Source organism: Cotesia glomerata, linkage group LG1, assembly GCF_020080835.1.
Source record: "Cotesia glomerata isolate CgM1 linkage group LG1, MPM_Cglom_v2.3, whole genome shotgun sequence".
NCBI classification, from domain to species: Eukaryota; Metazoa; Arthropoda; class Insecta; order Hymenoptera; family Braconidae; genus Cotesia; species Cotesia glomerata.
Window position 1 is genome coordinate 4,314,331 of NC_058158.1, and position 23,773 is coordinate 4,338,103.

Sequence of the window (23,773 nt, forward strand, 5' to 3'; positions counted from 1 at the left end):
CTGTAATAATTAAATAGAATAAATAAATGATTTTATTTAATTAAGCTTTGAATCTCTTAATTTTATTCTGTAGATATTAATTATTACCTCCAATTCATTTTCATCAAATATACCGAGTAAATTATCAGGAATAAGTTCATTTAAACCACGTAAAAATGAGTCAACTTCATTTCTGATAGAACTTGCAAGTCGATGCTGAGCAAGAGCGTCTAAATAACGTAATTTAGTGTCATTTGTAACACGTACTTTACTACCACCAGGTATTAATTCAGCGACTTTCGTCAACTGTCCATCTCTGTCGTACTCTTCTTCAACGAAAAATAACTCCATTTCTTCAACATCGTTCTCCAAAATATACTTAACTTTACTTAGGTATAAATCGGGATCATCTTGCTCAAAATACTGCAATGAAATTCGATTTTTTATTCGTTATTATTTATTATTATTATCATCATTATATCGCGACCAAAATGCCAAAAGGGCGTATTACAGCAGCTAGATAGAGTTTTATGCCAAAAAGGCGTATAAAAATTTTTTTTGAAGAAAAAATTTTTCAATGTACTAATGCCAAAAAGGCATATCTTAAAACATACGCCCTTTTGGCTTTAGAAAAATTTAGCCTAAAGCCAAAAGGGCGTATAAAAAAACTTTCAATTTTTCTCTGAAATATGAAATTTAACTCTAAAATAAAACTTAACGCCCTTTTGGCTTTAAAAATTTATTTTTTTATTTTTAGGCTAAGAAAGTGTTAATAAAGCGATTAGTAAAAAAAAAAAATTTGCGCCCTTTTGGCACTGCAAAGCCAAAAGGGCGTATAAATTAATATGCGCCCTTTTGGCATTTGGGTCACGATATTATAATTACTGTAATAAGTGATAAAAAGCACTACTTACCTTATAATGAACTCTAAGGCCTATTATTTGTGCAAGAAATGAACGCGTGAATCTAGCTCTAACTAACTGACGATAAGACCCACCAAGAGCTGATTCGTACAAACATTTACCAACAATACGTCCTGCAAATTCGTAATGCTTCCACTTGAGATTTTGAGGTCTTTTGTTATTAGGATGTACTAAGGCTTGTTGTGATTCACCGAATGATGCAAATAACCCATTTCCTGGATCAAATAGTGCTGCGCATATCAATTCAAACCATTCACGCCTTACTCCACCCCAGTCAACACCTTTAAAAATAAATTATTTTACTTCAATGGACAATTTTATCGCTTAATAATAAATACCTTGTTCTCCTTGGAACGTGATTTCGAAATTCCGACACCAATCGCTTATTGAAAAGCTTTTTGTCGCTTTCATTGACTGAAATAATTTTTTAATTTATTTTTTGATTTTTTAACTGATAAAATTTACTTAGTGAATAAACTTACTGATTCTAATAATTTATCTCTTTGAACTTTTATAGTAAGTTTTTCATGATAATGCTTTTGATGATGTTTTCTAACTTCATGGTAAAAAAAATCTTGTTTATCTACAAATGTTTCACTACCGCCGATATTTTTTAGTAAGAATAGGGTAAATGTTGCGGCAATAACATCACGATAGTGGGATATTAATTCTACCGGTGGCTGGCAACCGTCGTCTATTGAAAATGAATCATAGCCTTCATATTCATTATTTGAATTATCAAAATGAAACTGTAATAAGAAAATTATTCATATTATTAAGCAAAATTTTGTGGCCAGTGTATTTATATGATAAAATGGCTTTTTATGGTTCAATTTGGTATCGTTGGAAAAGTCTTAACCTGAAGTTGTGCCTTTTCATGATTGCATATCATTCTCACCAATGGTCAATTTATGATGATAATTATTTAGACTGTATTCGAAAATGCTGTATCTCTAGATACATAATTAAGAAATAACCTTGTATCTCGTGAACTATTGACATTTTTAAAAATATAAGCTCACCCTGACATTACACTCGTCAAGAGCTTTTCATTTGAGTACCTACATCAATTTTTCATATATTTATATATATTTATTTATTTATTTATTTACCTTTACATAAGCCCAACAGCCCAAAGGGCCAATAACAGGGCTACTTAATTTTACAATGATATAGATTTTGACAGAATGAAAATTTGAATAATAGTGTGACTTTATATAAACTAAAGTTTCTATATCTAATCAATTATTATAATTATAATTATAATTAACAGAGTAGTTTAATTACTAATGAGAAAGAGAAAGAAAAAAAAATGAATCAAGACTACGCATGTATTTTGATATATATATATATATATATATATATATATATATATATATATATATATATATATATATATATATATATATATATATATATATATATAAAATGCATGTGGGTACTCAAATGAAAGCTCTTGATGAGTTTAACATCGGAATAAGCTTATATCTTTAAATTATATATTATATATATGTATATATGAAAAATATATCAAAATGCATGTGGGTACTCAAATGAAAGCTCTTGATGAGTGTAACATCGGGATGAGCTTATATCTTAAAAAAGGTCAATAGTTACAAAAGTACAGTGCAATTTAACAAAAATCATTATTTAATAAAGCAAAATTTTATTTATTTATAGTTTACAAGTCACGGCAGTCACATAGTGACTGCAAGGTTGTTAGTTTTAATTAATTTATTAAATAAAAATATTAAAAAAAATATTACCTTAGTTGACGGACAAAGTCTGAATGTAACAAGACGCTTAGGTATAAATTTCAGAAGGTATTCTTTTATTGTTAATTGTTTTGGTGATATAAAACAAAAAACTTTTTTAGGTTTTGAAAATCTTTCACCTTGCATCCCTAATAATTTAGCAGCATAACAGATATCTGGGTCTTTAGAAGCAACGTTATTATGTACCATTCTTGCTACAGAACCTAAAATCAAATAGTAAGTAAAATTAATAAGTAAATTAATATAATTAATAAGTCGTAATAAATAAAGTTAGTGAAGTAGAATTTATAAAAATAAAAACATACTATCAAGTACGATGATATCAAAATCCCCATTGTGCAGCTGCAGTCCTGCGAGACTTACTGTTGCGTGATAACAGCCACCCTTTGGAAATCCAACTTTTAATCGGATTCTCTGATTCGGTTGGTCGTATTCCAACTGTATATTACAGACCACGGCTTGACCTTCCTCTGTACACCCAATCTGGTATCCAAAATCAATATATTCCCAATAATCCGCCGTAGAAAAAAAAGCACAAAAAAAAAAAAAAAAAACAAAATATTTTAATGGAAGCAATCAACTTGCCTGAGTAATATTGACGTTATAGCCGTCAGTGGGATGATCTGTAGAGCTAAATACACACAGATTGTCGTATTCATCTCTGGGTTCTATTGTCATGGAATGCGCGATTCCAGCTGTGCATACTACAGTTGAGCTCTGCCGTACAAATACTGTTTTATTGGGATCCGGTGGCCCTGTTACAGGACCAAAATAATAATTACTACAATAAATAATATAGATATATAATAAATATTAAGCCATCAAATCGCACAAAGGAAACCACAATTTCATATGACAACCACGACTCAGTATTTATTTACCTTCAACAATTTGATGTCTATAGAAAAGTATTTATTATTAATCATAATTGTAATTAATGAGTTTATAATTCATAATACGATTAATAATTTAATAAATATCATCTATTATAAAATGATACTGTTATTTAAAAAATGATAGAAATTTTTTTTGATATCAAATAATACATTTTCGATTTGGCTTTAATTTTTTAGTAGATTTCATAGAAATCTCACTATTGCATTGGTCCTCCAATTTACAACGAATCTTTACCAAACTCAACAAAATTATTCTACAGATAGATACCGAAGTCAATTTCGAAGATGAGCTTAATTGGTCAAGTAATTTAGAAATGTCAGGATTTCAAAATTTTCAAAATCATAAAAATTCATATTTCTTCACTTTCTTACTTGAATAACTTTTGAATGGGATAACTTATTGAATCTTTGTAAATTGCATCTGAAAGCTCTTTAAATAAGCTTCAATTTGAGTACCATATCATATGTGTAGTCCCAAAATTATGTTCTATTTCGCTTTGCCAATTATGAAATTTGCTATTGCATAGGTTTTATAAAATTTTTATTTTATTTTTTTAATTAAAAAACTTTTATTGTAATAATTACAATAAAAATCATAGGTTAAAATTCAATTGGAATTTTGATTGATAAGTAATAAAATGAAATCTACTTCCATTTCGGTTGCCGAATGTTTTTTTTGTTGAAATTAATATTTAGAAGAAGAAAATTACACGTACCAGGAAGAAAATTTTTAAGAAAAGGACTGCCATGTACATGACAAGAACCAATTAACACAGCTATACGATACTGTCCAGCATGTCGTACGGTAAATTTAACAACAGCAGTATTAGCCGCTAACGGATCTGTTCCGCCTAAATCTATTAGGGTTGCTACACGTCTGGTACCTTCAGAAACATCTATTATTAGATTGTCTTTGTCGCAGATTGGGTAGGGTTGTCCATTACGTTGATAAAACTAAGAGGTAAAAAATATATTTTATTATTATTCAATGTTTATATAAATTTTAGTAAGAGGAAAGTGAAAAAATTTCCGAGATTGAGTAAAAAAAAAAAAAAGCGTACTTTAACAGTAAATGTCATAGTTTCTCCAACTAACTGCGGTTCCTCCCACTCGAAATGAACACGGCAATTGCTTGGCAGCAAATATTTTCCAGTTACATACTGAAGGAGTGAATGCTTCGCTTCTGGTGCCAATGCTGGCTGGGTCATCGCCGCAAGGGTAACCAGCCCCGCCACTGATACTGAAACCACCAGCATCCCTCCTGTAATTGAATAAATTTATTTAAAATATCGTTTTTAGATTTTTTAATTAATCATTCTGTCAATCAACTCTATAAATATTCAATTATGAACTTTTCAATTGTTTCCAAACGAGAACGGTCGACGGAACATTGTTATCATTGACTAAACGTTATCAGTACATTATGTATGTTAATTTGTGCAAATATCAAAGTTTTGTAGAACATGTACACATATTTAAATATAAATTATATGTTTTAAAGTTACTTTATACTTTATTAATATATTTTGAATTCACTAATACAATTAAATTATTGAAGAAAAATTGCACGGAAAAAAGTAGACTGTAATAAATAATAGTCGATTTATAATAAGTAATGATTAATTGGAAAAAATTACTATTTCAAACAGTAAAATTGTCATTTTAATAATCACTTTATAATATTTATCATTCAAATGCTACAATTTATTATTTACATGGAAGAAAATACTATTTCAAACAATAATATTCGCTATGTAAAAGTCGAAAATGTTGAAGTATAATAATTAAGAATTTTGACTTTGATATTTATCATTTCATGCCTAAAAAATGATCGCATGATATTTAAAAAATATAAACTACAGTTACTAAATTTTCTGTGTAAGCAACGTGAATATTTACAAAGTACAAATGGTAAATTTTAAACGCAACGCTAAAAATCAAACTATAATTATTAATTGCTTGGACTGGTAAAATATATATTTTAAGAGTAGAATTTTTACTGTTTCAAATGGTAAATTCTCCAAGAGTGAGATCTTTTCCTTCTTCTCATAGTATAGATTATATATTGAAACGGCAATTTTTACTGTTTGAAACTGTAATTTTTTAAGATGAGAGAGTCGTTATTTACTATAGTGACAGCTACTAATGACATTTTCGATATTAAATTATAAATTGTGGCTTATACACTTTTTACATTAAGGGGTTAGGGGTAGTCAGAATTTTCAAAAAATCGATTTTTTTTACATTTTCTTTAAGTTTAATATTTTAAAAATATTCTCTGAAAATTTGAAGTGAATCCGACAAATACTTTTCGAGTTATTTGACAAATAACAAAGGGCGCTCAGGCACTCCAGAACGCTAAAGAGCAGCTAGCTCTCGAGAGTGTAAAACTTTAAATGCGTTTTTCTCAAAACTATGTCTTTTGAACTGGTGATCACTGTAACTCGAAAACCGCTCAGTAGAATTTAATGAAATTTATACAGCTTTTAGAATACATGAAAAACTCGTGCCTGATCGAAGGATTTTTTTTTTTCAAAAATTTTGATTTTTTATAAACAATTAACTGTTGGTTTTTTGTCGAAAATTGAGAGAAAAATTTCCTGAGGCCGCCATTTTGTTAATTTAAAAAAAAAACAAAAAAGCTTCGATCAGGCACAAGATTATCTATTAACAAAACTAATTTTTCTTGTCCGATTGATTTTCGATGAATCTCCAAAAATTTAGGATGATCACCGCAAGGACCTTTTTTTAGGACTGGATCAACACAAACACCCATAACTTTTGAAATTATAAATTTTTTTCTTCAAATTTTCGTGAAGTCAAGTCAAAACATTATATAATGATGCCATATTATTACTTTTATAAAGTAAAATGATTTACGGGCAAAAAAAAAATTATTGAAAATTCTCATTTTTTCATGTCTCTGACTACCCCTAACCCCTTAAGTTCTGTAATATTTACATTTGTGCCACCCCGATATCCGCTGTACTGTTTAAACTATAAAAATTAATCGAAATCCGAGTGAATTTTACAGTTTACTTTTTTCCGTGGAGTATTTTTACACCATTTTACTTGAGTAAGCTAAAGGTATGATGTCTAAAAAAGTTTAAGCCGAAATTGAAATCGAAGAGTTTAAGGGGGGAAATACGTGTACAGGCTTAAAAAATTCAATTTTTTTTTTTTTATAAATCGCTTGTAAAACTATTCAAAAATATAGATATAAAATTTCAAGTCAAAATTCCTATTCGTTAAAAAGTTATAATCGATTTAGTAATTACTTCAATACTATTTTACATTAACTTTTTCTGTCACTTTTTTTTTTCAAACGCGTTTTTCTCGAAACGAGTTTTTTCAAAACTGTGTGCAGTCTAGCTCAAAGAGTTTTAAACCAATCATCTTGTGATATGGCTTATAATTTTCTTTATACAATTACCTTGAATATGAACCTCAATCGGAAGTGATATTTTTATTTAAACTATTTTTTTTTTAATAAACAATGTATGAAAAAGTGGTAAAAAATCACGACTTAATTTCATAGCCCTCTAAAAAATGCAAATTTTTACTTTTTTTTTTTTTAGAATTTAGGTTAATATGGAAGTTTCACATATAAATGAAGTAATTTTTCTGTGCAATTGATTTCAAATAAAAATTGTGGCTTCCATACTGCACACAGACTGCTAAGTCGGATGACAACTTACGATGTGTATCAGCTGATATCTCCGCTATTTGTTAACTTATATTGTTGTTTAATACAAAAAAATACTTATAAATATATGTATAAAATAACCGGATAGTTTCAATAAATAATATTAATTTTTTATACCTTAAAAAAATGAATGAAAACGGCCTTCTACACGTATTTCCCCCCTTAAATGCATGCATGTATGATTTGTGTATTGATGCGTAAATATCACGGCTGGTTCCAATATGTCGATAGTATGATTTCCTGACATTTTCCATAACATTTCACGCTTTTCTATTATTATTTGTACAGTATATGTATATATTAGATAAAATTGATTCTCTGTTGTAGTAAGAATCGAGTATGTCATTGTGAAACTTTATTTTCGGGATTTTTATTGTTTTCTGTTGTTTTTATTAAAAGTTGACAGAACAAAAAACTCTACACAGAAACCAATTTATTTTTTGTAAAGTGTTTGCGGTAAATCCCAGTTTTACTCTAAAAAGTTTTGATCAATTGTTAGTAAAAAAATGGTAAATAAAATTTACCCCATGTCCAGGCATCTTGATGTTGGCTGTTTTTAACAACTGAGCTCCATAAATCGGCTTTCAGTGACTCAAGATCGTCTTTGGATGTCGGCAAAGTTTGACGAGCTTGAATCCACCTTGGGAGATCTTTCCCAAGAGTACTACGCGCTTCATTATCCTCAACCCAGTACACGTCTTCCAAGGATAACACATCCATCTGCATTAGCCTGTAACCAAGTTAGAGCATTAATAAATTAATAACACAAGTTTTTGTCGTCTTTATCATCCCGTCGCTAAATCATTCACAATTAATTAAGTTTAAGTTAACTTAACGTGCTTTGAATATATGTGACGGAAAACTGAAAGGATAACGATCGCTGGAATATTTAATATTATAATTATTAATTAATTATTTATAGTGAGCTGGTGATGCAACATAAATAAAACTTACTTTTGGTAATAAGAACTGAGTCCGTGATCACTGAGCCATTGCCGTAATACTAGTCGTTGTTGTAACAGCCGTGCTGCTCTTTGCAAGCGCTCCTCATCTTGGGCTGGCAACTCCGGTAATGCTCCAACTTCGCCGCAACTTGCCAGACTTGATATTCCTGTTCAAAAGATAAATAACATTTTCATTTGCTCCAACAATTTTCTTGATAAGTTAATTATTACTTAAAATAATTTATTATTTTTTTTAAATTTACGATTGTAATTGTCAGGTTTATTACATAACTTTATAATTAGAACAAAGAGTGAAGTAATAATTAAAAGACGATAATATAATGGAAAACTTCAAGTCTTTATCGTTTACTCCGGCAGTAAATGAAGAAAACTTTGAAATATATTTTTCAATTTACGATTCAGGTTTATAACTACATAATATAGCATTGAAAGATTAAAAATTACTGCGGAAAATTTTATATCAACCTTTATAAAAAATCTATATTATTAAGAGAATAAGAAAAATTATGTGGCCAGTGTATTTATATGATAAAATGGGTTTTTATGGTTAAATTTGATATCATTAGAAAGGTCGACCTGGAATTGTCCTTTTTCAAGGTTTCATATCATTCTCACCAATAGTCAATTTATGATGATAATTATTTAGGCTGCATTCGAAAATGCTCTATCTCTAGATACATAATTAAGAAATGACTTTTTACCTTGTGAAATATTGACAATTTTAAAGATATAAGCTCATCTCGATGGTACACTCATCAAAACCTTTCATTTGAGTACCCACATCAATTTTTCATATATTTATATATATTATATATATGTATATATGAAAAATATATCAAAATGCATGTGGGTACTCAAATGAAAGCTCTTGATGAGTGTAGCATCGAAATGGGCTTATATCTTTAAAAACGTCAATATTTAAGAAAGTAAAGTACAATTTAACGTAATTAAGAAATGACCTTGTATCTTGTGAACTCTTGACATTTTTAAAGATATAAGCTCATCCCGATGTTACACTCATCAAGACCTTTCATTTGAGTACCCACATCAATTTTTCATATCTTTATATATATATATATATTATATATGTATATATGAAAATTATATCAAAATGCATGTGGATACTCAAATGAAAGCTCTTGATGAGTGTAACATCGGGATGAGCTTATATCTTTAAAAACGCTAATAGTTAAAAAAGTACAGTGCAATTTAACAAAAATTATTATTTAATAAAGCAAAATTTTATTTATTTATAGTTCACAAGTCTCAGCAGTCACATAGTGATTGTAAGGTTGTTAGTAATTTTTTATTATAGTAATAAAAGTTGATGAAACAGCGAGGCGTAAAATTATTTGTTTTGATGAGACTAAAGTATTCAGAGATGCTCCAGTTGACCGTAATAATAGAATTTATCTTAACGTTTCACCTAATTTCCTCGGCTATTCTGTTGACAATATTAAATCCTGTATCTTGGCTCTCGTATAAATATAGACACAGGTTAGCGTTTATATATCTATATATGCAGTTTGTAATATGGTTGGCTGGGCTATCAGCCTCTATTTTACCAGGACGCTGAGTATGTGATTCTCGGAATTTTTATGCATCCTTAAATTTATCGAAATTACGTCAGCAGCTGGTAGATATGTGCAAGATATTCTGGCACATTAACTGAACAAAGATTAAAAATAATACGTTACATTTTTATAAATAAAATTTATTTATTATTCAGATTTATCGAAATGGTCCTGCGTTTTAAAATTCTGATGAAAGTTTTTCAAATTTAATCAATATTTCATGCTTGTCCTCTGAGAAGTTTCAGAAAATCGTGACTTGAAAAGAGTGATTAACTTATATTTAATCTCAACAAATTGGTATGACACTCTAAAAAACAACGAGGAACAAGAGTTAGTGTTGTGTTCTTGAGATTAAAAACTAAAGAGAGGAAAAAAACTTAATTAAAAAGTTTTTTTGCTAACGAAAATGTTTTCTTCAGTCGTCTGAAGAAGTAAAATAAAAGCAGGAGTTCAATTTTATGGATGAAAGTTCTGAATAGTTTGCGGAAATCAACGTGACCGTGTCATCTCTAACATTTTAATCTTTTACTTTCTCTAGCCTCTAGCAGAGCGGCTTGATGAAAACGTTTTTTATAAAAAAGTTTTTTTGCTGTTTAAAATTTTAAAAAATAGTGATGTGTTGAAAGTCAGCGCTGGAAGTGTTTCGAAAATATAATGGTTCGCCAGTAAGTAAAATTGCTTTTATTTAAATTCAAGTCTCGTATAATACTTTAGGAATATTCTTTCCACGAGTATTCACACAACTTACATTTCATATTTTGTAAGTATGAATATAAATACACCGAAGAGCTTCAACATCTCAAGTATTCAAAGCAATCCATTATTAGGTGACTGGGAATGAGTTGCGCACAAACTCTGGATAGCTTGACTAGGAGAGATTTTGGCGTGTAACCAAGCGATCAGATTTCGATTCCCGGTCCATGGCTGTCAAAATTATTTCTTCGCTTACCGAAAGATTCCCACTAAGTGGTCCATCCTTGCTTTTTATCCTTTCTTCTCCCCCTTTTCCGAATTTGTCGTTAAATGACAAATTAGCTATTAAAAACGGCTATTCGAAAATTTCCGGGTTGTAAGATGAGCTACTAATGTAGCTCTTTTTATAATAAGCTACTTATCAGTCACTTATTATTTGAGCATGGAATACACTTAGGTAAATTAAATTTAAAAAGTAAATTTTATCTTGACCGACAGATTAAAACATTTTTGAATAAATATTTTTATTGTACGAATTCCGAGAGTTTTTAAGTTTATTTATTGCTTTAAAATCAATACTAGTGTAAATGAAACATTCAAAAATAAAAATATATGTTATTAAATTATGTAATAAAAATTTTTAAATAGAGTTAAAAAAAAAATTGCAATAAACTGTGTCGCTACATTATATGAACTCTAACAAAAAACAAGTACTTATTACCAACTTAAGCTGTCTGAAATTAGAGCATTGTTTTACACTTGAATCAGATTTGAATGCCGCAAGAGACTAAAGTTGAAAACAAAAATAAAAAAGAAAAATACTTAATTTCCCTTGTGAATTTTCAGTGATTTTCTTAACAAAAGCTTCACGGACTATCATCTTTTATACTGAAAACTTTTTTTGTTCGCAGTTGACACTACCACCGGCGCAAGATATCGCGAAATAAATTATTCCAAAGAGACAACGACGAAGAGTTTTCTGAAAAAATTGGCTCAGACATTAGACAGTATCCTTTTGGCATTGTGCCATTCACGATTGTGTCATTTTTTTCCTCTCATTTGTTGTAAGTCGCTATAAATTATTAAAGTTAAATGAGGCGGAAGCTGGAAAACTCGGATAAGTCCGAACACATTATTCGACTTCATCTTCCACTTTCAACTCAACGACTTCAAATAGTCGTGATAATTAAACCCGGTGACAAAGGAACCAGAAGCTTGTTAACATTTCAAGAACAATTCTATTCATTTCAATTACTTACAATGTACGGACATCAATTTACGTATCAAAAACTAATATATCCTCAGAAGTAAAATTATAATTATAATACAAGTGAAAATATCCTATAGGACAAATTCATTTTCTAACAAATTATAACTTATATATTATTATGTCAATAGTATAACCTTATAATCTAACTAAAACTCTGTGTTTACTACCTTACAATCCGATATTAACGATGCTATTACATTACATTAATTAGAACCGTTCAAACGTCGATATTAATGAAATAAATATCAATATAGTCTCTACATTATGTAGACTACCCATTGTTTATCTCATAATCATAAATACTAAATTATAACTTACAATTATAGCTATATATATCCTATTAAGGATTATCATTATCGTACAATATATAGTACCTATTGTTTTGGTAACTTTTAATGGATTGCCAAGCTCGTTTAAACTGCTCTTATAAACTCCACTTTGTGTTGTATGTTATTTTTTATTTATACTCTGAACTGGTAACCTCTGAACTTTAAAACTATAAATAGTCCTTACGACATTGTTGTAAATATTTTTTTTAGATGATACCCATGACACGTGTATTCAAAAAATTTAACTCTGGTGTTTTTCACAGCCAAAACTTCCAATTAAAAATGAACCGTTTATTTCATCTACACAGAAAAAAAATTCAATTGAATCAAGTAAATAATTTTAAAGAACTTCAACTTCTTGATTTAAGTAAAAAAATTCTTAAACTAAGAAATTTTTCTTGGTTTAAGTAAATTTTACTTGATTCAAAAAAATTAAACTTTCCAAAATTATTTTTTTGGTTTAAGAATTTTTCTCTTGACTCAAGTTAATTTTTTTTTCTGTGTACTTATTAATAGACACCGTTATGATTCTGATAAAAATTTGAATAATTTCTTTTCTGATAACTAATAACGGATAAACGGTCGGTAATTCAAATTTATGTGCTAAGGATACTGGAGTGATTTATGAGGGCTTAGGTATCGATTGAGATAGGATGTAAGTTATCATAAACGTCATATCGTATCGTGGTTTAAATTTATAGATGGTTGCAGGTATTTATAAGTCCAAACTCAAAATGTTAGATTTAATACTCATTGAGATTGTCTTTGAATATAGAGTAACTATTTAGTACATTTGTCGGTGGACCAAGGTTGCGATGGGATCGATTGAGTTGATTACAGCGCGATATTATTCAGCATGAGGCACAACTACCTTTGTGTGTACACCCGAGTATAATTTGATGTTGCTGGTACCATCGGGGCGATTCAGACATTGGTTTTGTATCGTAAACTACTGTCGATTTTAGTGCTTGCACTTCTTTTATATACTGCAATAGGGTGAAATGACTCTGAACTGATGTTCAATGTTTATGTGCAGATCAATGAAAGTATTTATGATTGACCATAGTGGTGGAGAAAGCATAAAAGTAACACTTGGATATTGATTTTATTTAATGTCCTTTCTAACAAATTTATTGTTTACGTCAGAAGATACTTTTAGTCTTAAAAACATGAAGAGCTAGTTTTTATGTGGCTTATATTGAATAAAAATAAAAAATTAAAAACTGTAAAAAATTATAATCTTCAAGTTAAGGTACTGCCCGCGGTTTATAAAGTGAAAAAACACATTTACTGAAAAACTAGGCCGCTAGGACCTACCTCTCGGAACTTTGCAGAAACTATGCTGTGTGCGCTGACCTGCCCTAATATTTTAAGTCTCAATGTCGTTTCCAGTCGGTGAACGAAAAAAAGTTCCGGTAATAAGCTTATCACAAACAATAATTTCAACAAACCAAAACAGCTTTTAAATTTTTAACCAACAAAATTTAATACATATTTTGTAGCGTGTTTGTAATTGCCTCATAAATAATTTACGGCAGAATTTCAACTTTATTAATAATATAACACAATAATGTTATTTATAGTTCTTGTAATCAATAAGCCATGTTGTTAAAGGGCTTTTATGCAAAATGAATTTTTTTTATCACAGTAAAAATACGTACTACACATGGTAGTTATAAATTCCAGTGGATATCATTATTAATAATCAATATCGTCATTAAAGTTAATGAATTATCGTGAGAACAACTCATTATCTGGCTCGATTGAGTAATTTTAAAACTAAACTAGGACATAGTCATTAATTTGCAGGAGCAATAATAAAGAATCGCTTGATAAATATGTATCATTATAAATTATAACAAAAGTATCAGGTAAATTATCGGGATTAAAAACCTGAATAAATTTTCAGTTTAATCCCGGCTGATATTGAGTTTCTTTGATGCTAAGATTCCAGATAAGAGTAATTGGGCTGTATTCAAATTCGCAAAGCTTCTATAAATTGAGTAATCAAACCAATAAATGATTAAAATAAATGGAGCGTAAAGTGCTCGATACAGCGGTACTAAATAAAATTTTTAATCTAAAATTAAAATATATAAATTCAATTATCTAGTGGTTATGCCTCATTTGAAATAGAAAGCTACAGCCTGCAGACTACTGGTAAAAAAATACTCTCGTGTGTTATTCTACCTCCATTTGCACCTACGCTTTACTCATTATTTTTAATGAACAAGTGGAAGCACTAAAATTTACTCTACGAAGTATATGAGGATAATTATATATATATACCATGCATTTAATTTTTCCTGCTTATCTTTTAGTTTTTTATTTATTCCATACTTATTCTAATTTTTATCTTAATGCTCTGGAATATTTATACCGCGTAATGTAGTACAACTGTTTTAAACTCTTGTATAAATTTCCCGAGTAAAACAACTGCTGTTTGATTAAAACTTGCTGTGAAATTTTTTCCCGTTTCAGATACCCGAAACTACTCCGTAATTTTTGTGAAAATTGATTATCGATCGGGACGGAACAAGATGAGCTTTCGTGTCAATTTTATCTTTATTTTTATTTCTTTTTTTGTCGCAATTTTCGAGAGAAGAAATTTTATTGGTGGATAAAAATAGATTGGAAAATGTGTCTGAGGACTTAAATCTTTTGAAATTAAAAATTTTTCTACTTTATTGCTCTACATTTTTTTTTTATTATTTTGTAACTTTATTTTTAACTCATGATACAAATTATTGGCCAGCACAAATTTAACTTCCATTTACTATTCAATTAGTGTTAATAATACATCCGAAAATTTATTCAGTAATTCACCTACAATTAAATTATTTTCCAATAAATAATGAATTGAATTTTTATTTGTAATCGATTGAAACAATAAACAGAAGAAGTTAATTACATTGGAGATGTGATAATAAATTTTCAATTGAAATTATAATATTCTAAATATATAGAGATAGTTAATAAGATTATTGAAATCCGTAGTAGATAAAAATTTTATGAATTTAATAAAAATGATTAGATTTAAAATGCGTAGCACAGTAGTAAAATATACACTGAGATCTAAAGAGAAATATTTACTGATGCGAGTATGAATTGAAAAGAATTTTGCTTGCAGGAAAAACATCAAAGTGTTCATATTGCCTCGGTGCCTTATGAAAGATTCAACAGATTTCGGTATCTTCTATTTCACTATTCACTGCTTGCCTTTTATCAACTATTTAAAATTTTTAATCACGCCACGAACACTATTCATTTCTCGATTGAAGTGTACTTGAAGTATTTAAGAACAAGTACCGCTCAGAAACTACCTAAGACATCTAAATACAAATTTAATCAAGTGGATGTTTCCTCCAGTTTCTTTGAAATAGAAATTGGAAGATATCAAATGAATGAAAAAGTAAATCAAGTAATCTAAAATTTCCGATCCAAGTTCAGCGAAGTGTAACGAAGCCTTTACTTTGATGCTTGCTTTACGACGGAAAAGATTTCGTATTTTAAAAATTTTTTTTTAACGATAATGCTTCATCAAGTTTGTTAATTACGACAGATATTACTTTACACGCTAAAGATACTTCAATTTTAGAGATTCCATCATCTCTGTGGATCTTATTTAAGATCAAAGTAGAAATATTAGTTCAAAGATTACAAATTTTTTTGTGATGTTTATCGAAACTGAGATTGCAAAAGTTGGAATATTTTTTTCCCTGATGTTTGAACCTTTTAAAGGCTGTTAAATTCTTTTTTCACCAGAGGTACAAGCATTTTTCTGTTATAAATTCACTTTTATTTCCACGAGAAGCTGTTTAAGGCGTTAAAATTTTCATGTATTCAAACGGCTCAGCAGCTTCAAAAATACCTCAGGATATATGCCCTAGTATTTTATTTGCCAACAGTTTTCTAGATCTCCAGAATTGGCATAACTATCGTAGTAAGAAAGTCACCGAAGACATTCTGAAGGTCATAATATTTTTATAGTATATTACACACCTAGGAAAGTAAAGTAAGAAATTTCTCAGATCACATGTAAGGCTTCGCCTCGGGCACATGGCGCGCAGTGCAGGAATCTCAACTTTCTGCCCTTGTAGTGTAATATACTATTTCATATAACCTGCATTGAAAATGCGAGTTTCAATGCCTGTTGAGTCAACCAAAACTAGACAATTTCAGACCAATGCGACTGTTGCCGGGCAGGAATCAATCATTCCTTCCCGGCGGACAGAAAATGACAATTTTCTGCCCGCGAGATGAAGTTGCAGCTTTATTTTCAATCCTATCGGAGTATCTTTTGTTCATTTTATATCTTTATAATTATCATTCTAACCGTTAACCGTACTGACATTATAATTCTGTTACTAAGCATAAATAAGAATGACAAAAGAAAACTATTCAATTTACGAATAATGTTTATTGAAAAATAAATCATTACTTTCTATTTTATTATAAGTTTTATAATAAAATGGTATTTTCGCTATTAGTCTGAAACTATCGAGTTCTGGTTAGCTCCAGACATTGAAACTAGCATTTTTAATGCAACTTATATGAAAAATATAATGTGTGACGCGGGATGAAACACGATTTCAGACCGAGTGATGCCAGCCCTCGCTTCGCTCGGACAGGCAACTTCACTCTGGTCTGAAATCGTTTTGTTTCATCCCTAGTCATACAATATACTAATTGTTCATACTTCAATATGAGTAAAAAAATGAATGTAAAAATTTAATTTATTTTTAATTAATAAACTGAGCTTACTCATCCCACCATTTAATTGCTAAGCTACGAAACTAAAAGTCTTTTAATAGTAAAATATGTAAACCGCGGGTAATGTAATAACAGAAGGTGGTATATTAATAAGTATATACAGTGAAGAATATTAAATATATTAAAAAGTCAACAAGCTACGATAAATATGTAAATTTATGGAATGGAGTTCCATAAAAAGTGTAAGTTTTATTTTATAATTATGCTGCTTGTATTATATCAGTTACAATTATCATTTTTTAACAGCATTATAATAAAAACAACTTAAAGAAAAAACTTTTAACTGAAATACAAAACTCACCGGAAGAGGAACTGCCGCTCGGTCGTAGTGACATGCCAATCGATGATATTTCATCGGCAAAGAACTTCTTGTTTCGTTGCCCATTTCGATTCCCCGGATTTTTGTCCGGCATAACTCGATTTAATCGCGACGAGTTTTTATTTTTATTATACTTTATTCACGCCGTTCTCTACGCTTTACTTTGTTTTTTTTTTTTTGTTCTTTCACGTGTTTTTTATCTTCCGGTGTAGTTTTACTTATAGAGACGTGTGTTTTCCAATAAAAGAAGCTGACGATAAATTGTAAATATTTCAGTTCTTGACAAAATAATGAAAAATAGTAACAATAAATAATTGTACAAGTTTAATATATTTAACAATAATAATAACAATAATATACTACAAAATAACTGAAGTCGTAAGCAATTATGTCGATGAATTATTAAACGTCAGCGTAGAGTTTAAAACAAAATTTATTAAGCGTTAATTGGTGTAAGTTAAGCTGCCGATACTTATTGGCAGTGATTAATAAGTGCATACTATAATAATAATGCTAAACACTGCTGGTACAGCCTCGTTGTACTGCAAGATGAGTTTAAAGTTCAAGTATAAACTTTCTTTACCTCTTAAAGGGATCTCAACTTCCACTTCTTTCATAAATAAATAAATATATTATTATCATTATACATGTAAATATGCTACTTCGCTTTTATTTTATTTATAAAATATAAAATTACAAGAAAGGTGTAATGGCAAAGTGCATGTGTAACGATGAGAAAAGGCCTCGTGACCTCGCGTGGACTCTTGACCTTTCACGTATAGATATCCTTTACCGACATTACTCAGATAATAACGATCCTTCTCGACAATGTGTGCAGTTGAGGGGTGAAAGGCTGGTACTCAGTAAGAATGACTTAGATGCACATTACTGTACGCCAGATAAGAAGCGAAAAAATTTTCTGTTGAGAAGAGTTTATGTCAAGGGACAGGAGAAGAAATATATTTTGAGGTGCTGTAGAATGAGTAACGACTATAAATCTGAGACTAAAACTGAGATAAGAGACAAAAAGAGTAAAGTAGGGCTTATGTGTGTCACTCTGTCGCACATACTCATGATTATGGATAAGGGTATAGTGTTGAACTAAACTGGTGCGAGCGGTATGAAAGTTCACGAGAAAGATCGATTTTAAAAAATCTTGGCTGTGCTTTTTTTTAGATTTTATATATGTTCTTTGTACACTGTACTTTACTGTGGTGGATATAATATATATTAAATTTCAGCCTTTAAATTTAAGGGTACATATAGTTTCAAGTTATAACCATAACACTAAACCGCAAAGCTTGGGATTTGATCCCTTAATACCAAGTTAGGTTTAAAACCAACTTTTTCCAGTGAGATTTTGCGGAGAATATCTCACTGGATTTATCAATATTTTTAAGCCGAATTTTAAAAGCATGCGATTAATCCGGTGATTTACGGGTAGGAACTTTCCAACCGATGAAGATAAAAGTGACGGCTAATAATTAATTGAAATAAATGGTGGGAAAAAATAAATTGGCAGGATTACCAGGATGAGGCGGTAAACAGAGATTAATGTTTGAATAAATTAAATTTGAATATAGACCGAATGAACCAAAGCATTCAACTTCAAAATGCACACTTCAGAGGGCTAGTTTTGATATAAAATTTGAAATAACAAGGTTTATTTTTCACAAAGCTATCGAGAAAGAAATAAATGTTTGATGTTTCATATAATTTAATTTTTTATATAATTTACACTTTGATGTGCAATTTTTCCAGTACATCATTTTTAATAAAATGTTTACTAGTACCTTTCATTTCAAAGATTCTCAGCAGTGAATGCTTACAATTTCAGCTTTGAATTGGAATTCTGTCGAAGGAACGCGAGGTACGATAAAAATGACATAATTACAAGAGTTAAATTCCTAAAAAACATCATTCGACTATTTTTTGTGTTTTCAATATATTTTTTTAAAAAAAACTTGGGCCTAAAATTTTTAAGAATAACCTTTATGGTATTTTTTTTTAATCGTGCTTTTATAATAAGCAGAGTTTAAGTTCCATTTATGTCCTATATAAAATTAATACAGTTTAGTGTAATTTCTGCACCATAAGTATTTCAAATTTTTCTACCGATCAATTTTACATTACACCGGAGAACTTTTTACAATGAAAAACTTAATTTATTCGTGAAACTGTTAATTAACAAATTTTTCTAACTCACCAGTTTTACCCACCAGGAAAGAAGAAATAAAGTGATATTTAATATAGGTTTCAGAGGTAATGAATAAAAAAAAATCAGAAAAATGGTAGACCCTGAAGGCCATCCGTGCAACTTTCCGCTAATTTCATACCTAGGTGCTTAAAATTGCACTAATGATGTTTTAGAGCTTTCTGAGCTCAAAAGAACAATTTATGTGTTATTTTGAGTTCTCTAAGCTTAAAACGATAACTATTCTATGCTTTTGAGCTCTTCGAGCTCAAAAGTCTGATAGAAGTTTAATAAAACACAATTTTTCAAATTTTTAAACCGCCATCACTTTTAAATGAAATGACCAATTTTCACGTGGTTGGCAGCATTCAACGCAGTTTTTTCAGCCTCATGGAGAATCTTCAAGTTCGAATTGATAAAACTAGAAAACTCGGAGTAATTCCGAAAAAACACTTTTTTCGGTTTTTTTTCGTCAACAATGACTCACGAACAAATGAACCGATTTTGACCGGATCGGTGGCGACCGACGTGGTTTTTGGATGTTAAGAGTGGATTAGTTTTTGAAGTTGATCGATAAAGCCATTTAAAATTTATTCCAAAAAAACCACTTAAAAAAAAATTTTTTTTCTTAGTTTTTTTGAGATTTTTCAAAATTTCTTAAAATCTATCGATCCGAATCGGTTCAAATTCACAGGGAATCTAAGTTTGAGGGAACTCTTTAGAACGCTTTTTGGTAGGTTCCGATCGGTTTAGCCGTTCAAAAGTTATAAGCGATTCACATACTTACACACACACACACACACACACACACACACACACACACACACACACACACACACACACACACACACACACACACACACACACACACACACACACACACACACACACACACACACACACACACACACACACACACACACACACACACACACACATACATACATACATACATACATACAGACATAGTGACAACCTTGCGAGAATAGTCAGGGAAGCTTCCTATGACCGTCAAACGTCGAGATCTGATGAAAACTCGATTTTTGCAAAACGGGGTGAAAACAATAACTTCCCGATTTTTTAAAATCTTCGATTTTCTTAGCGGGAAGTTAAAAATCAGGTCGATTTCGCAAATCTTTCGTGATATATCATGATTGCAGGCGAGGTAATAAAGTACTGCAATAAAATTTTTCCATTTAGTAATTTAAAAAAAAAGGGTTGGGTTAACTGATTCTAGGGTACGTACTTCGAATGACACGTCAGAGGAATGCCAATAACAGATAGAGATGATTTAAGTGGTGTATTGATTACTCTTAACATCTATTCAGATAATAAACAACACTCGAGGTTTTGCACTTTGAGGTGTGAAAAAGCCTGGACTGAATTTATGATAGCGCTGCTTTTGATGTATTTATAGGCAATTGTTTCTTAGAGAGTGTAAAGTGGAAGCGGTGTTACAGGAGATGTAACACGGAATAATGTCATGTTTATGACATAATGGAAATCTCGAGAGAATTTTCGTCCTCGAGTGCTGACTCGAGTGGACACAAGGACTAAGTGTAAATATTTGTGAGGCTGTTTGAGCGTACATGTGTGAATAAATTTATCTGTGAGGGCCAGTGTGACTCTGTAGGGTGTTTTGTGTAGCTAAAGGTGTGCTGGGTGATGTATAAATGTTTAATACAGACTGATATATGTGGCATTAATAATCCAATATAGTTTCATTTGATTTATCACTCTGGGTTTGAGTATTATTGAGCATAACATGAATTTTATTTAGAGCATTATTCACTGTCTATTGTTTAAATACGTATATTTTATATTTTATATAAATATATACATACAGCTATCCTTATATACATGCCCTCTGTACAGAGAATTAATCGATATTATTCAATTTAGAATCATAGAATGGCACGAAGAGATAAAAGAAAAAAAAATATAAAAAGTAAAGCGGATGAGAGACATTTTAACGATATTTTCATCGCATTCCATTGTAACTTGGATTAAGTAATTTTTATTGTAGAAATTTTGTTTTTTTTTTGCTCTTAAAGCTTAACAATTCATTCGTTAAATAGACACTTTAATAATAAGTTATAATGTTGCTTTAAAACTTTTTAAAAGTCTGTCGAGTTTTTTTAGGATTCACTGGTGAAAAGCTCGAATTTTGAGAGTTTAAAATCATATTTTAATGTATATATATGACAGATTTAACCCCTATGAATTGAGCTGGTAATTGAGAGAAAAAAACTCGAGAGAAGTTAAACGTTTTAAGAAAAATAAACTTTAAGTTAAAATAAAAAATTGATGCTCTTAACATCTACGAGTTTTCGACAAATGTTGAAAAATTTAAAAGAGTTAAAAGGCTTTTTTAAAAGTTATCAAAAGCGTAAAAATTCGTTCTGCATAAAAGATTGGATTCAAGTGATATGTGAATTTGGATATATGTATAATGTATATATTATATAAATGTATGTATAGATATAGAGTAAGACTCTCGGCCAACTTTTGCAAAAATCGATTTCGGCGGTGTATACACGCAATGTATATGCTTTAAATTTCATATAGGTCGAGCATAAGAATTATGATTTACAAAATGTTGTATATTTTATTCATAAAAAAAATTATTTAGTTAATAATTGATGAATAAACAAACGCGAGAGTATAAATTAAAGTCGTGATTAAATCTAGTAAGGAAATGAAGTAATATTATGTGTGATGAAAATTGTAATAAAAATATGCGCTTAATGTTGGATATTTTTTTAGTTAAGAAGCAGTGTCAAGAACAAGCACTTGAAAATTTATTTATGTATAAATAACACGATATATCTGCAATGCAGAAGAATTAGAGCAAGTGTGTACACAACTGACTTGCCGTGGAACGAATGTAAATTTGAATGAAAACTTGAGAAAAGTTAGATCTTGATCGCCTTGCAACAATGTAACTTATAAACTCAAGTCATATTACGTATGTAAATTATATTATAGTGTGGGTTAACTTTTGAAAGATCGAAACTATGACGTAAGAATTTGATCTCATGTCTAAGAATTAACAATGTAGCAGAGGTTAATTTGGCGTAGATATGAATATACATATGTTGTGCAGTTTTAATTACAGCACTAAAGGTAAAGGCCAAAACCAAGCAGAGGAAGGATAAGAAATGAGAATGATAAGCGGTAATTAAACATGTATGTGCTGTGGTATGCAGATATCATTTAATTGCTAACTCGATAATATTTTGGATTACATTAGTGCCGGGAAATATCAATGCATTTATGCATATTTATGTTATCGATACGCGATTAAACTCGTTAAGATTCGAATTTATATAAAATAGACGGATATTGATATACAGAACAGTTATTTGATGTTTTTTTTGTCTCTATTCATTCGCTAGAATTCAGTTATCGAGTATTTAATTATTTTCGGCCCTGTAAATATTTTTTTAACGGATCACTTATCAAACAAAATAACTTAAATTGGATAATAAATTTATCCTGATGAACAGCACATTGCATTTTACAAACTTTTTTATTATTTGAAAATTTTTTCTCCGGGGAAATATTTACTAACATTTTAATTAGTGATCCAATTAAATATTGATATAATTGATACTTCATAATTTATCAATTGAGAATGATTGATTTCTAAATTTTTTAATTCAATGATAATGATAACGGTTGCAATTAATGATAATTATGCAAAAATTTAAATAAAGTTGAATAAAAAAAAAGATTTATTCAAGAAATCACTTGAGAAAATGATTTACCTTCATTGTACACCGGATACTTTAGATTACACTACTAATATGTCTGCGATGACAACCGCGATTTTATGAAGCTATTTATCAACGACTTAAATTCCGTGCAAACATAAAGCCAATAAGATGTAACGGTTAATTTTTTTTCTTAACTATGATAAATTTAGATTTTTGCAGGCACAAGAGGACTTTTATCACCTCATTTACTATATAATAATAAACAATAACTCAAAAAATTTCTCTCCTACGCTACTGAATCTAACAAGGCCTCTCAATTAATATTGAATATTATTAATAAATTTTATCTACCAGCTAGAATAAACTCATTAATTTATCTTTACAGTTAAAACAATACAAACGCTCAAAATAAATATGTCAAAGACGTGAAATAATCACCGTGTTTTTATTTGATTTAAAATAACTACCCAACAAATTTATATTTACTCTAATAGCATACGAGCGATTACAATAAAACATTTTCAACCACGTAATGTATTAAGCCGTGTGTGTTTAAAAATTTTTTTATTAATCATTAAAAACGTAATTTTGAAAACGATTTTTTGACTATCGACTAATTCTAATAATAAACAAATTGAAATGATAAATAATAATAATT

The 23,773-nt window shown here is 29.7% G+C and overlaps 1 protein-coding gene across 8 annotated transcripts in view; it reads right to left on the reverse strand.

The window, feature by feature from the left end:
• LOC123275246 (apoptosis-resistant E3 ubiquitin protein ligase 1) overlaps positions 1-23,773 on the reverse strand; it is a 32,886-nt gene that overhangs the window by 2,030 nt on the left and 7,083 nt on the right. Inside the window, exons 1-13 of one of the 8 annotated variants that reach the window (XM_044743234.1) lie at positions 23,583-23,740; positions 17,185-17,480; positions 8,234-8,390; positions 7,804-8,009; positions 4,635-4,834; positions 4,290-4,527; positions 3,263-3,432; positions 2,983-3,160; positions 2,669-2,880; positions 1,385-1,651; positions 1,241-1,316; positions 894-1,183; positions 88-402 (exon numbers count right to left, since the gene is read on the reverse strand). In XM_044743234.1, coding sequence (XP_044599169.1) covers positions 88-402; positions 894-1,183; positions 1,241-1,316; positions 1,385-1,651; positions 2,669-2,880; positions 2,983-3,160; positions 3,263-3,432; positions 4,290-4,527; positions 4,635-4,834; positions 7,804-8,009; positions 8,234-8,390; positions 17,185-17,296 — 2,421 coding nt within the window. In that variant the 5' untranslated portion in view covers positions 17,297-17,480; positions 23,583-23,740. The other 7 variants (XM_044743236.1, XM_044743232.1, XM_044743231.1 and 4 more) reach the window with 7 other exon arrangements.